The following is a 14,906-nucleotide window of genomic DNA, read 5'->3' as shown; positions in this document are numbered from 1 at the left end:
GAGGAAGACTTTGGTAGCGTGGCCGTGATAGATATTTGATGATGGATTTACACTTATCGTATCTTATACGTCAATACACATCTATTACGTCTTAAGGGCGACTTCTCAAACACCGCTTCGTTACAACTCTTTATTAATTACGAACATGACATGGACACATTAATAACACCTTCTATTGAAGTTACTAGGACATTATATTTACGTTACTAGGACATCATATTACGTTACTAGACACTCTGATTCTCGGACACGAACATGAAATGAATACACTTCCCACGTAAGTAACTCATCCCATGGAAAGCTCTGACAAAAACTCACATGACCTGGGGAAGGCCTAGCAGGGAGACTGCTTAGCTGGAACACTGGTGTCGGGAGGGCGACTGCTTAGCTGGGACACCGGAGGGAAGTCGGGGAGGGAAGTCCTGCATGACTCTCCTCCCGTGAGCGGGACTCGGCTGTGGTGGACCTCCTCCTCCGATCCCTGTGTGTCTCTCTGTCTGACTCCCTCTCGCCGCTCCCCTGAGGGAGGGCTACTAGCGGGACTCGGGACGTGGTAGCTGGCCCTTCTTGGTTACAAGACACACTCTCTCTCTGTCTCTCTCTAGGCCTGGGGGGACTAGGACGTCCTATATATTGGGAGACCAGCCGTCAGGTTGAGCTGATTGGGGGGGGGGGCGGCGAAGGGTCTCCTTACATTTGCCCTCGCTAATGTAGGGTCAGGTCTGGACTTTTTCAGAGACTACAAGTTGTATATTCTGGAGAAATCTTCAGATGGGGCCGTGTGACATGAGAGGCCCTGGTTGATTTGTGGCCCCTTGAGTTGGGCTCCGAGGGTTACATTTGACCTGGCTAATGTGAGGTCAGGTCTGGACTTCTTCTGGGATGTAGGTTATTGTGTATATTGGGAGAGAGTGGGCAGGTGCCTTCTTACATGTTTGTTGGGGCCGTGTGACATGGGAAGGGGAGCTAGTTGATTTATAACCCTTGGGCAGCTGCGAGGCTTACCCTTACACTTGACCCCCCTAATGACGGGTCAAGTCTGGACTGTTTCTGAGATGTAAGCTGTGGTCTGACAACCCATCACTACAGTTATCATCAGAGGAGGACCTAACATGCCGGAAAGTACCACATTCCCTACGGCACAGTGACTCCACCAGCAAGGCGTACGCATCAGCCAGCTCAGCCGCACGCCCTAAATTAACCTCTCCACGCTCCTCCACATGCTTCAAGATGTGAAATGGTATCTTGCTCTTCCACTCCTCCAGGACTACCAAGTTTAACAAATCCTGAGGTGGCCATTGTTAAGAAAAACTAGATAAATTAATTAATGGTCAAAAAGATAAGATAAGTGGATTACCCTAGAAAATATCATGGCAGTGGATAACCAGAAAGTCCCGGAAACTACCCAAGTTATACCTAGGGAAATTACACTTATGAATATTGTTCTTCTGAGAAGATCCTTAGATAAGGATAAGAGACTTGAAAGAGGAAGGGCGTATTACGGCATTAATATAAAGATCCGGATTAACAACCCTTAGATACTTGAAAGAGGAAGGGCGTATTACGGCATTAATATAAAGATCCGGATTAACAACCCTTAGATACTTGAAACAGGAAGGGCGTATTACGGCATTAATATAAAGATCCGGATTAACAACCCTTGAGTGACTTGATTATTGACCCCGAATGAGATAATGAGAAGAACAATAATTGAGGCTTTATAATTATGGGGTCCTGGTAGAGCTGGGCGTCCCAAGATATCACTTCACCCTAAACTAGTGACTATGGAACAGCCTACTCTGGAGCGAGGGTACGGCATTAAACAGATCCGGATTCTTCCCTACACTCGATGAGACTTACTACACGACTGCCACGTGTAATAACAGGTAAGCCTTATGACACTTGGAACCTAATATCCTACGTCTGTCACTCTTACTGTACGATAATACCAATATACGCACACACATATGAAGGAACTTTAAACCACCGTAAAGCAATTGTGAACAGAAGTGACTGGGAGGAATAATTAACAAGGAGTAACAAAGGGGTAAGGAATATGGCACTTAATGTTCGGTCCTGTCACGGTCGCCATTTGTTACGAGTTGGGGATTTAGAATATAGTTAAAAGTCTACCCAGATCCCAACAGGCAACAACAAAAAAAAACAAAGACAATCGGACTATAAAAGGGTAGACAAAGGATGGGAGTTTTTGTTGTGTATAATAAAGTACCATAAATTCCTTAACAAAATATTCAACTTTCTATAATTTACCCTTCACCATACTTAACCAAAACATTAACAGTATATACATATTTATACAACATACAATAATTTGAAGCAAGGTGGAGGTGGGGAGGCAATATAAGATTACAAATACTTAAGTGCGGAGCTGAGATGGCTGACGAGTAAGGCTGAGTATTGTGGAAGACGGTAGGTAGTCACTGTGCCGTAGGTTTCCAGGATAGGTGATCCTGTGGTCGCTTCCCAGAGTGAACTGACCTCTCATCGAACTAGAGCTGATGAGGAAGACTTTGAGGAGGTGACGCAACAACCAGGATATGGAGAAGGGAAACCCCGGAGTGGTAACTAAGAGTAGTCATACTTGGGTTTCGTCCCTAGATGGCGTTGCTCGTGGTGCTGGGTAGGTAGATCAGGACAATAGATGGCGTGGTTCGTAGTGCTGGGTAGGTAGATCATGACAATTGATGGCGTGGTTCGTAACAGTGTGTGTGTGTGTGTGTGTGTGTGTTTGCACACAGGGTGGTGAAATGTGTCCAGTGCGGCAGCATTATTTTAGTGCTAAGGTGCAAGCACTGCTTGCTCCCTCTCGCTTTCAGCTACCGCCGCTGGCTAGCCCTCGTGGTGAACAAGGAAGTAACTTGTACAAGTCTTCCCCTGACAGTACACAGCCTCTTCAACATCAAGATTCCTGCTGTGCCTCCCCGTGGCAACACACAGTAACTGGGTGCATCATAGGCCCAGGCTAGACCAGCAGGGGATCTCGGAATTGAAGTGGGCCCCAGAGGGACGGCGCATAGGCCCACTGGGATGTGGACATGTCCTGGCGACCTACCATCCATTGCCCCATTGCTTTGCAGATTAACCTTGGTAGGTATAAAGCTAAGGGAGTAAACCCCGAACGAAAAATCTGCGGTGGAGCCCTGCATCAGGCAGACATGCTTACAGAGCTCCAACAAGACCTCAATGGCGGTGTAGGCGGAAGAGGTGACCACCATGGGAACCCAACGACTATACCGGCAGACGAAGGCAATGCATGATGGGCAGGCAATTAAGGCGAAACCCAACAAACTGGGCTATCGGTAGTCCATTGCAACTCTCCCTCTCCCCAGTTGTTGCAATACTTGCACCACTGGATCAAGAAAAGGGAGAGCCAAGATGTGGTTGCAGTCTGTGCTCCTGCCTCACCATATAAATGAACACACACGCAACCATCATCCAACTCATCATACCTCTCATCATCATCAAAACCCATATACCCCCAAAATTCCCATGGCGACGGACAAGTGGTGACAGGGACAGGCAAAGATGACTGCCAGGAGTCTCTAGACACAACTCTGCACATGGGCAGCACAGATAAGATGGTCATTTATGCACTGGGATCTAGGCAGCATTGCAATCCGGTCCTGTCTGTGCGACTGAGCAGCCCTTTCAAGGAGTCACTCTGCTCAACCCACAAAGGGAAGGGGCTAGATAAGGTGCCCTAAACATAGTCTGTCTACAAAAACAACCTGACTAGGCAACCGCACCCAGTAAGGTCATCCTTATAGTCAAAAACTCAATCAAAATCACAGATCCAAACAAAACAGACCATACAACCCCTTATGGTCGCTGCATGGATACTGGCACAATGAGCATCCATAAAGAAGAACTACCTTTGTGGCAAAAAAGCTGGCTTGGTATAACATCGACATAGCAGCCATTAGTGAGTCCCGACTCCCAGACAAGGGTCAACTCCCAGAACGGAGGTCTGGCTACACCTTCTTCTGGAAGGGTAAGCCTGCTGCGGAGAGAAACAGCATTTATCGAGTTGGCTTTGCCATCAGCCAACGCATCCAACAATGTACCTCGAGTCCCACTGAATCACTCATGTCACGCCCCTTTCATCAGTGCATACGCCCCAACACTAGATACAGAAGATGACATCAAGGAGGCCTTTTAAGTCGACCTCGACATAGTGCTAACCTTTATCCCGAGAGAAGATAAGATTGTGCTCCTTGGTGACTTCAATGGCAGAGATGCTGACATTTTGCAGGCAGCCACAGGGAGAAATGAACTTGGCAAGTGTAATCCCAACGGCCTACTTCTCCTCAGCAAGTGTGCTGCAAACAACCTCACTATCACCAACACCTTGTTTAGGCAGGCTGACAAGTTCAAGGGTTCATGACAACACCCATGATCCAAACACTGGCATCTCATTGACTACATCATTGTCAGAGAAAGAGATCGCTGAGATGTCCTCATCACCAGTGCCATGTGTGGCCCAGACCACCGTGACACTGATCATTGGCTCATCAGAGCCAAGCTCTCACTTCACGTTGCCCAAAAATGGCGAAGGCAACAAGCCTCCAGAAGAGGTTTTAACACTAAGCGTCTGGAGGATCCAGCAATAGCACATACTTTCAGAGAGCAGCTTGAACATGGGCTGATAAACAAGCCAACAACAAACAACTCAAATCCCAGTGCCGAATGGGATATTCTAGACAATGTCATGACAAAAACCTGCAGAGAGACCCTTGGCCAGATTGAAAGAATACACCAGGACCGATTTGATGAAAATGACCAGGCAATCAACGTAATTGTCGATGATAAACGTGCTGATTTAACTGACTGGCAGAACAACCCTCAGTCTTGGACCAAAGCTGATACCCTTTGCAAGAAGAATGCGGCAGCCCAGCGGGAACTTCGTAATCTAAAGAACGACTGGCTGAAAAATAAAGCATTTGAAACACAAAATTTTCAGATCAGCAGAAGATGCACGAATTTTTCAATTCCACTTAAACATTTTATGGGCCAATCACTCGTGGCGCAGCCCCCCTTCGGCATAGAGACAGGTTAAAGCATCTTAATTTGCAATCCCTCAAGAAACGCAGAGAGAGGGGCAATATGATCGAGGTTTATAAATGGAAGTCAGGACTAAACAAAGGTGACATTACAAAGGTACTCAAACTATCCAACCAGGAGCAAACTCATAGCAATGATTTTAAATTAGACAAATTTAGATTTAGGCGTGAAATAGGTACACACGGGTTTGGAAATGGAGTAGTGGACGAGTGGAACAACTTACGAAACATCATCATTAACTTGAATACGCTGGATAGCTTCAAACATAGGTTGGATGGATATATGAGCGATAGGGGTTGGGTGTAAATGGGACTGCCCAGTTTGAGCCAATAGGCCCGCTGCAGTTTCCTCCATTCTTATGTTCTTATGTTCTTAAAAGGAATAGAAAGGACAGAGGAGGCATGTATAGTTGTGACAGTTCGGCCCAGCCCAGAAGTCCTGTCAAGGCTACCCACTCAAGAGGAGAGATCCTGGAATAGCAAGATATCATGTATACATGGCCTGGCCAGAACTTCTCACCATAGTAACTAGCTTTAAGATTCTTGAGTTGTGTCAGCTTAGTATGGTTGGTGAGTCGAGCATGAATCATTGGTAGATTAGCCTCGGGAACATAGGAATCTATGGCAGTGTCATCCAAGCCTTCCACCCCTCCACCCAACACTTCAGCTGCTTCCTGTCTTAGTTCTGCTTCCACTTCTTCCGTCAATAGCTGTATAATAATAATAATAATAATAATAATAATAATAATAATAATAATAATAATGCCATTGCATTAATTTTCCATAAAAATGCATAATCAAACTATGTTTTTCTTTAGTACAGTACCTACCATTATACTAAATACTTGACAGCAAAAAATACAAAAATTGGAGAGGATACTGCTTCTAACCTCATTAATTCAATGATGCAACAATAAAAGGCTAAGACTACAAGCAGAAGCAAAGGTTCACAATGATTTTATACCTGCGCAATAATTTCAACTACAGTGGTCCCTCGGTTAACAAATGGGATGTATATAAATTATTCAAATCTATGATTACATTCGTTTCCAGTGGAGTAAATATCAAGAAAGTTGTGCTCTTTAATATTTTTGCATTTTTTATATTAAAATTATTAGTAATTTTAACATTTAACATATTGATAATATACGCAGTACAGGGAACTATTTTTTATGCACCCATCAGCAACTTGACTCAGGCACTAGGCATCAGTTGGGCTTTGTTGACAGTGGAGTGAACATCTATTTTGTTGGTGTCTTGAATATTTTTGCATTTTTCATTGAAATTATTGGACACTCTGAAATTTTGTTAACATATTGATAATATATAACGCAGTGCAGTGTTGATTTAAAGAAAATAATTTTGAATTACACTTAGTGAACTTAAAATTTTATTGGTGAAATGACGGCATCAAGCATGTGTCCCCTGAAAGGTGATTTCTCCTCCATCCCCACTTCCTTCTCTTCTCCCTTCTCCTCCACCCCCACTTCTAATTCCCATTATCATCATCAACCAGGAACCTTCTACATACACACCTCAAAGTAAGTTTACTTTAATGCATTTTTTTTACTTTGTATGTACTCTTCGGTGAGCTGGAACCAATTACCCAATATCCCATCGAAACAATGGATTCGGTTAACGAACGACCCTCTGGAACGAACGCCTAGGTTAACGATATTTCGGTTAACGAATTACCTTCCATAAGAATCTTCAATTCGGTCAACGAAAAAAATTTGATTAACGAAATCCTTACGAAAATCACCTTTTGTTTTAAACATCAGCTGATAAGCTGAGGGGGTATTCAGCCAATTCAGTGATCTCTTCTATGTTTACATTCAAACTAATCACTACCTTATAAGAATTCCAGCAATGCAAATTAAATTCACCCCGGTCACTTCTATTAAATGTAATAAGCAAAAAAACAAAAACTCAATCTAAATGAAAAAAATAAACTAACAATTAAATACTTCACACCACAGGCGCCAACTGTCAAACATGTCACTGTCACCCCTCCCTCCCTAACCCCCCACCTTCCTGAGAAACGTTTGGGTAAAAAGACTAGGTTTACAGGTTTAAAAATAAATAATACCTCAGACTAAAGTGAGGATAATTTAATTTGCATTGCTGAAATCCTTGCAAGACAGGGAATATTTTGAATATAAACTTCATATATTTTGCATAAAAGATAAAATTTTTGCTCTCCCTAATAAAATTCTTAAATTAGATCTAAAATTTGTATGTCTTATGCAAATTTTAGCTTGTTTATATTCAAATTAATCACTATCTTATAAGAATTCCAGCAATGTAAATTATATTCTGGCTTTACTTTGTATATACTTTTCTGTGAGCTGGAACCAATTACCCAATATCCCATTGAAACAATGGTTTCGGTTAACGAAATTTTCAGTTAACGAACGACCTTCTGGAACGAATTGTGTTCGTTAACCGAGGGACCACTGTACAAATATTCTTACCTGGTGCATAGCAAGACCAAGGCAACTGATCATCCTGTCTGGAGTATTAATCACTAAATCTGATATTTCTGGGATTTCTTCCATTATCACCTTATGGTGAAAAAGCATTTTAAGGTCCACTGTGAAGGACCGTCGTTCCTCAATGTCTTCACGCATTAGTGAGGGCTGAAGCTCAAGGAGATATTTTTCAAAAGCTTTAATGAAGGTTACAGTTTCAGATCCCTCACTATATCCTGTAATGATGAAAAACAATACAAATCAGTTCATTACATTTCATAAATGTCAACAAATATTTCAATAAAAATAAATAAATTCAAAGATGTAAAAAACTATCCCATTATAAACCCCCCTACCAGCTCTCAATGATAATACTTTTTCCTTCACATGCTGATTCTCAGTAATTTACTTTACTTTCTCACCTTAAATCACATAATTCAAAAGTACAAGGGACGACTCATACAATTTCATTTAGCCTTCAAGGACTGATGGTTGCTGACAGGTTCTCTCAAATGATGAATGAGGTTTTTAAATACAAAAATTACAATTATTTCAATACTGTCATCAGATTCTCTGATAGGTTGGCGCTGGTGGTAGAACAGTACCGCTCTTGCCTCGCAAGCGAGATGTCATGGATTCGATTCCCGGGCCAGTGGAAAAGTTGTTTGGACACACTTCCTAGCCCTCATTGGTCCCTGTTCACCTAGCAGTAATGTAGGTACCTGTTAAAATTCGAAAGTTGCGAATTCGTATTCAGGGAAAGTTGTTGGAGCTTCCAATAACTTGATGACATAAACCATTGACTCTTCAGGCTTCTACGCCCTTGACTCTTCAGGCTTCTACTCCCTTACCTCATGAGATAATAAAGGCAAGCATGAACTTAGCATGCTGTTGGGCGCTGTAAATGCTTCTGCGCTTCACATTACACAAGGATGTAGGGGGGTGCCAAAAAATAAAAAATAAAAAATCTCTGATTGCTTTAAATTAAAGAAATACAATGTCAGTTTTGAATCAATCTCTCATAAGTCAACGGAGGCAAGAACATGGACCATAGGCTTTGCTTGGGAGTCAAAACACATTGTCATAGTACAATTTTCACTACACTTTAATAAAGTTGAAGCATTCAATCTTTTGCTCTCGGTTACCACCGCTGGCTAGCTCTCATGGTGAACAGGGAAGCAACCTTTTGTAAGTCTCCCCCTGCCAGTACACAGCCTCTTCACCATCAAGACTCCTGCCGTGCCTCCTTGTGGCAACACACAGTACTGTAACTGGATTGCCTCGCAGCCCCAGGCAAAATTAAACACAAAATATGGCCAGTGGAACAAACCACTATCTGGTGATGGTCTGATTGGCCTGATATCCAGGTGTACAAGCACTAAATTGAAGGAGGGATATACAGTATAAGACCAGCATCAAGTAGCTACTTTATCAGACTTACTCTAAAGAAATATACAGTATTGGCTATTAACCTTCATTCATGTAAAGCTGCCATCCCTTATATGGAGTAGGCACCTGAGGCAGCATTGAGGTGATGTACTGTTGGGACATTCTTGGTCTTGACACACCACCAGCCTGTGAGTTCTGAGACACCTCATGTGGGGTGGATGGTGGCATCATTCCCCCACCTGCAAAATTATAATATTTAACAAAAGAACATAAGCATTAATCAACTCTATGAAAAACTGAGAATACATTACATGCCCTCCCTCTCTCTATCTTTCAGAGATGACAAAAGCGACACTTCTCAACCAATTGATTTTTGATCACTGGATTTCACAAATGAACAATTGTTTCAAGGTCCAGTGAGAAATTGGGTTCACCAAGTTCATCATTACCGTAGCTCTTATGTTTAAACCTTCTTTTTCAGTCATAAAGGAATTTCTTTTTCTGACCATTGTTCTGTTCCTCCAAGCCAGTCTTACAGCCATTTAGGGACTTGTATCACAGGAGGAAAAGTACTGTACAGGTAGTCCCCGACTTACGACTGCTTGAACTTGTGTCCATCGGTACTTACGACCTGCTCTGACCTTACGACCGCCGGGACATACGACCGCGGCAGTCGTGACCAAAAATATTTTCAAATGACGCGTGCATTTTCTATACCGAAACGTTTCTGTCCTGGGCGAGAGCGTGTGTGCACTCACTCAGTGGAGCACTTAGTTGGTGTTTGGCTATCGTATGCTATACAGATCGCGCTGTGAACTTTCATTATTATCGTATTTAATTGACTTTATAATGACTGGAAATCGTAAAAGTGAGAGTGCTGGTGGTGTTCCAAAGAAAAGGAGACAGGCAATTACTTTTGAGATGAAAATGAAGATAATAACTCAGCATGAGAATGGAAAGACTGTAGCAACAATCTCACGTGACCTAGGTTTCTCACACTCGACCTATCCACTATTCTGAAGGACAAGGAACGTATTCGTGATGTAGTGAAAGGAACAACACCAATAAAGGGAACTATAATATCAAAGAAAAGACAAGGTCCTATTCACGATATGGAAAAATTATTGGTGATATGGATAGAAGACCAGATACAGAAGCGTGTACCCTTAAGCCTTCTAACCATACAGGCTAAAGCAAGAAGCCTGTTGCAAAGCCTGAAGGAGCAGGCAGGAGATGAATGTGATCAAACCTTTACAGGAAGTCATGGGTGGTTTGATAGATTTAAAAAACGCTACAGTCTACACAATGTAAAGATGAGTGGAGAGGCAGCTATAGAGCCGATGTTGGTGCTGCCGAAGCTTTTAAGGGGGAGTTAGATGAAGTGATTGTGGAAGGGAATTATTTGCCTGAGCAAATAGTCAATGTGGATGAGACTGGAATATTGTGGAAGCGCATGCCTGAGCGGACATACAGTTTCAAAGGAGTTAATGAAAATGAAGTTATTTCGGATATTAGTAACAAGACAGTGGAGTTAGGTAAACAGCTGGAATTAGAAATTGATAATGAAGATGTTGAACAGTTGGTTGAAAGTGTAGCAGAAGAGCTCAGTAACGAGGATCTTATTAAACTACATGCACAGAAAATTGCAGAGGAAGAAGAGACAAAATGTAGAAGAAGAACCTGCACCCCCCAAAAAGTTTTCAGTGAAACAAATGGCAGAGGCATTTGCTACAATTAATAAAGGAATGCAAATGTTTGATGGCATGGATCAAAATTATGAGCGTTATGCCAAAGTTGACAGAATGATCCAAGATGCACTTGCTTGCTACAGAGAAATTTATAATGAAAAGAAAAAACAAACTGTGCAGTCTAAATTGGACATCTATTTTAAGAAGTCCCCCAATGCTGTCTCCTCACGCCCCACCAGTGCTGCCTCTTCACTTCCTCAAGATGATCCAATACCTTCAACCAGCAAGTTTCCACAGTACATAAACCTGTCTGAAGAAAGCGACATTGATGACCCACCCAGCCCTGTCTCCTCCTCTGCTTCATCCAATTAATATAGTCTCCATGTATCCTGTAAATAGAAAATTATCCATTCCTCATTATTTATTACTTTTACTGTACTGTACTGTATTTCATTGTAGATTTTTTTTTTTTTTTTGTCGGACTTACGACCAATCGGACTTACGACCTGGGTTTGGGTCCCTAACCCCGTCGTAAGTCGGGGAGCACCTGTTTTAACTATTGTATTGTTTGGTCTAAATTTTACAACACTATTTCCACTACTTCTCTATAACTGAAAGGAAAAACATGTCTATATGAAGCATAGAAACTGATAATGTTGAAGTCAAATTATAGAAATACCATCTGAGTTACAGTATATGAAGATCAAGGATAAATTAGTACGTCAGTTAGAACCGACTTTTAACTTAAGGAAATTTTCCGGACATAGGCAGCAGCAGCTTGTGGGAGAATGCTGGATCAACTAAAAACATTGAGATCAAGTGAAGACTCTGACATAGAAAAATACTGAAATATCAGGAAGGTAATCATGATTTAGTATATCTTCCCCCTCAGGTGAGGGGGATGGACAGCATAACAAAGACTGATTTTTAGGTAAGGATGAGCAGCTGATGATGAATAACGGGTTGTTTGAAGTGATTGGCGGTAAATCAGATACAATAGCTGTAAAAGTATTTGAAGCCGAGTTGTTAAAGTGTGTGGGAGGGGGGGGGGTGGGGTACCTTGGCAGAATACATTTATTACAGTGCAGTAAAACATTCACAAGGCATGAATGACAATGAACAATGGGAAAAATGTGTGCATGTGTAAATTTTGCTCTTAATTCTGAACATCCTGCATTATACCAACAAAAGGCTTAAATAATACTAACAGGTATGAACAATTATTTACTAATATCATGATCTCAGAATCTCCCAGTGTACATGTCTTCAAAACAAGGTAACAACTGGGACAGTCAGAACATATATTTCTGAGTATGTTTTAATTTTGCAGTGTGGCATTAGAGAAGAATCCTTTAATTTTGTCCAACCCCTACAAACTGGGTTAAAACCATGACTCAATATACCAAGTAAATTCAAAATGCATAAATAGTCTTATTAGTTACAGCATGGCTAATGGTTTCGGTACATAAAATAGCAAAAGAAAAACTCATACTGTACCCGGATAGTTTTTGTTGTTACCTCTCCAACTTCCTCTTCCCCTGCCTCTCCAGTTCCCTCTTCCTCTCCAGTTCCCTCTTCCTGTCCAGCCTACTCTTCCTCTCCATCCACCTCCTCCTCTCCATCCACCTCCTCCTCCTCCTCTCCATCCTCTGCCAGAGCCACCACCACCTCTCTTCCAACCTCCTCTAGTGCTATTTGTAGACATGGTTGATAGCACATCAGGCAGTCACCACTTATTACTGTTGAGACTCTGCAAAACATAGACTGATATAATTATTCTACATTTTAACTAGTTAACTCATAATGAAACAATATGAATGATAGTGAATGAAAAAGTCACCATACTGTACTGTTCCTCCTGAGTCTGGTCAACTTGCACTAAAGTTGGAAAAGTTTTGCAAGTGAAAGAAAAAGAAAAATACAACTTTATGAAATTTATATTATTATACTGTATAGTACCACTATAAAGTACAGTACAAGCATATAAATATCATAAGATTGTACTGTAAATTAAAAGTTCTGTAATCTTATGTAATGGAATCCCTTGCTTGCTACCTGCATGGAAACTTCCAGTAGTCCTGGTGGACAAAGACTTCCGGTAAATTCTACCCACTGTCTCACTCGTTTCGTAATTCTTCTAGAACATCAGTTGGCACCATTGAAGTAACCAATCCCATTTTTAGAACAGATATATGACGTCATCGCCGAGGATACTTAATGAGCTGCTCACACCCTTCTCTCCACACTTCCTCCGTCTACTTTCTTCAACTTGTCAACTTGTGGTGGTCCCTCTCCAGCGCACCCAGTCCATTTCATCACAACCCAGCTAACTTACACTAAGTTAGTCATGTATTTTGCCTAGGTCAAGGGACATGCTGGCCTTAACTTAGTGGAACAATTAATTATGTGCCCTACTTGTGTACTTTTTACCAGGGATTCTTTATACAGTACTTGGACATGATACTCATTTCTGGTCAGTGATATTACTAAGTGTTATATGCATGCTTAATTTAAAGCCCATCCGAGTGTTCTCTTCTTTTCTCATTTGTACAGATATGTATTTAACTTTTGTATAACTTTTCTCATTTGCATGTATTCTATACATACAATATTAGTATTAAGTATAATTACTGTACTGTATAAAAAAAATTACATTACCTGTTTAACCACCCCTTCATAAGTGATATCTGAGCCTATTGACATTATTATATACAGTACAAGCATCCCCCAGGTTACGGAAAGGTTTCGTTCCTGAAAATCTTTCCGCATTGCAAAATTCAGTATCACAAAACCATTTTTCCACTTGACTCCCAATACGGTGATATCTCCGTTAGCCGGAACAATTGGTGCAGAGCATTTCCGGGGATGAGAGATTTCCGGCTAACCGGACAACTTTCTCAAACCCGGAAAATTCCCCATCCCCGGAAATATTTCTGGTTACTGGAAAAACTTTCCGAGTGTCTAAACTAAGCATCTTGCACAGACAAACACTAGCCCACATCCTCAATGTTTCTGTGTGCTGGGGAGTTTTCCAAGAGTCTAAACTAAATATCTAAAAATCTATATGTTATGGTCGTGAATGAAGCTAGGTGTTAAGGCAAGGACTGGTATTTTTCACTCCCTTGGAGCTGTGGGGGATTAGTGGGTCTCATGTAACTGACCTGACCTGACACAATATCAGGTTGAGGTAGGGTGGGGGATTACTGGTCTCATATTACTGACCTGATACAATGTTGGTTGGGGGATTAGTAGGTCTCAGGACCTGAAGAAGTCTTGAATAAACATGAAAGCTAAAATACAGTATTTTTTATATGTACTTACACTTAGCACATTGTATCCCTTCAACATTATGTTACATAAGATTTTAAAATGTGGAGTGAGAAAGCTGAAAGCTGTGGATGATTAGAGAGTTGGAGTGGAAAGGAGTTGGAGTGGAAAGGAGTTGGAGTGGAAAGGAGTGGTAACATGCACCAGTGTTGCCAAGCGCTAAGCTCCTCAACAGTTGATCTTTTAATTCACCACCATGTAGTTAACCACGCATAAATTTGTCATACAATATGGGGGTGTCTGGGTGTGATGTTGTGGTATTAATTAATGAATAAGCAATATTGCATCGTCAATGACAGCCGTTTGAAGAATAGCAGCATAGTACAATTGTCACTACTGCTCATCAAACTACTGTACTGTCATTAACAATATTGTTTATTATTCATTAATTAATACCCCAACACCACATCATACATACAATCTCTTGTGTGAGACACTGCGAGTTGAAGGGAGGCAGGGGGGGGGAGGCAAGGTGCTGGCAGGGAGGCAGGGGGAAAGCGATACACACACTCTCCACATTTATTATTATATACAGTAGTCTCAGATGATCAGGCTCTTATGGTGTATGTTTTATCATGGTTGTCATGGTCACGTTGACTGCTGATCTATTTAACTAATGATTCTTATTAAACTCCACGCCCACTAAACATGAGTGAGTCTGCGACCCCTAGAAGGAGCGTGTTTACCCCCGAGATCTCTCCCAGTAAGCCCCGCCTTTGTGAAGACAGTTATCAATACGTTGTTTATTCCACTTTATCCTGGGAGGCTCAATCTTGAATTAGTCTGTGTAAATCAACCCAAGTAATTTGCCAGACCTTTGTCAACTGAGGGTCATCTTTGAATGAGTAAGTTAGTTTGTGATTATTGTCATTGCGTGAGTAGCGATCACTGGCAACTCAGGGGTATATAAAGATGGCCAGGGAGAGCGTCCCCTGACGCTGCCCCGTTTG

The 14,906-nt window shown here is 41.7% G+C and overlaps 1 protein-coding gene across 1 annotated transcript in view; it reads right to left on the bottom strand.

Annotated features, from left to right (window-relative positions):
- LOC121879018 (DNA helicase MCM8-like) overlaps nucleotides 1-12,189 on the bottom strand; it is a gene marked incomplete in the record, with an annotated part of 122,718 nt that extends 110,529 nt beyond the window's left edge. The window contains 4 exon segments of the mRNA XM_042385471.1: nucleotides 5,602-5,791; nucleotides 7,556-7,788; nucleotides 9,025-9,180; nucleotides 12,148-12,189. Of these exon segments, the coding sequence (XP_042241405.1) occupies nucleotides 5,602-5,791; nucleotides 7,556-7,788; nucleotides 9,025-9,172 (571 nt within the window).
- Nucleotides 12,190-14,906: the final 2,717 nt, after the last annotated feature.

This window comes from Homarus americanus, unplaced genomic scaffold, assembly GCF_018991925.1.
Source record: "Homarus americanus isolate GMGI-L3 unplaced genomic scaffold, GMGI_Hamer_2.0 scaffold4060, whole genome shotgun sequence".
Classification (NCBI taxonomy): domain Eukaryota; kingdom Metazoa; phylum Arthropoda; class Malacostraca; order Decapoda; family Nephropidae; genus Homarus; species Homarus americanus.
The sequence above is the reverse complement of the archived record's forward strand: the minus strand, read 5'-3'. Positions and strand labels throughout refer to the sequence as shown.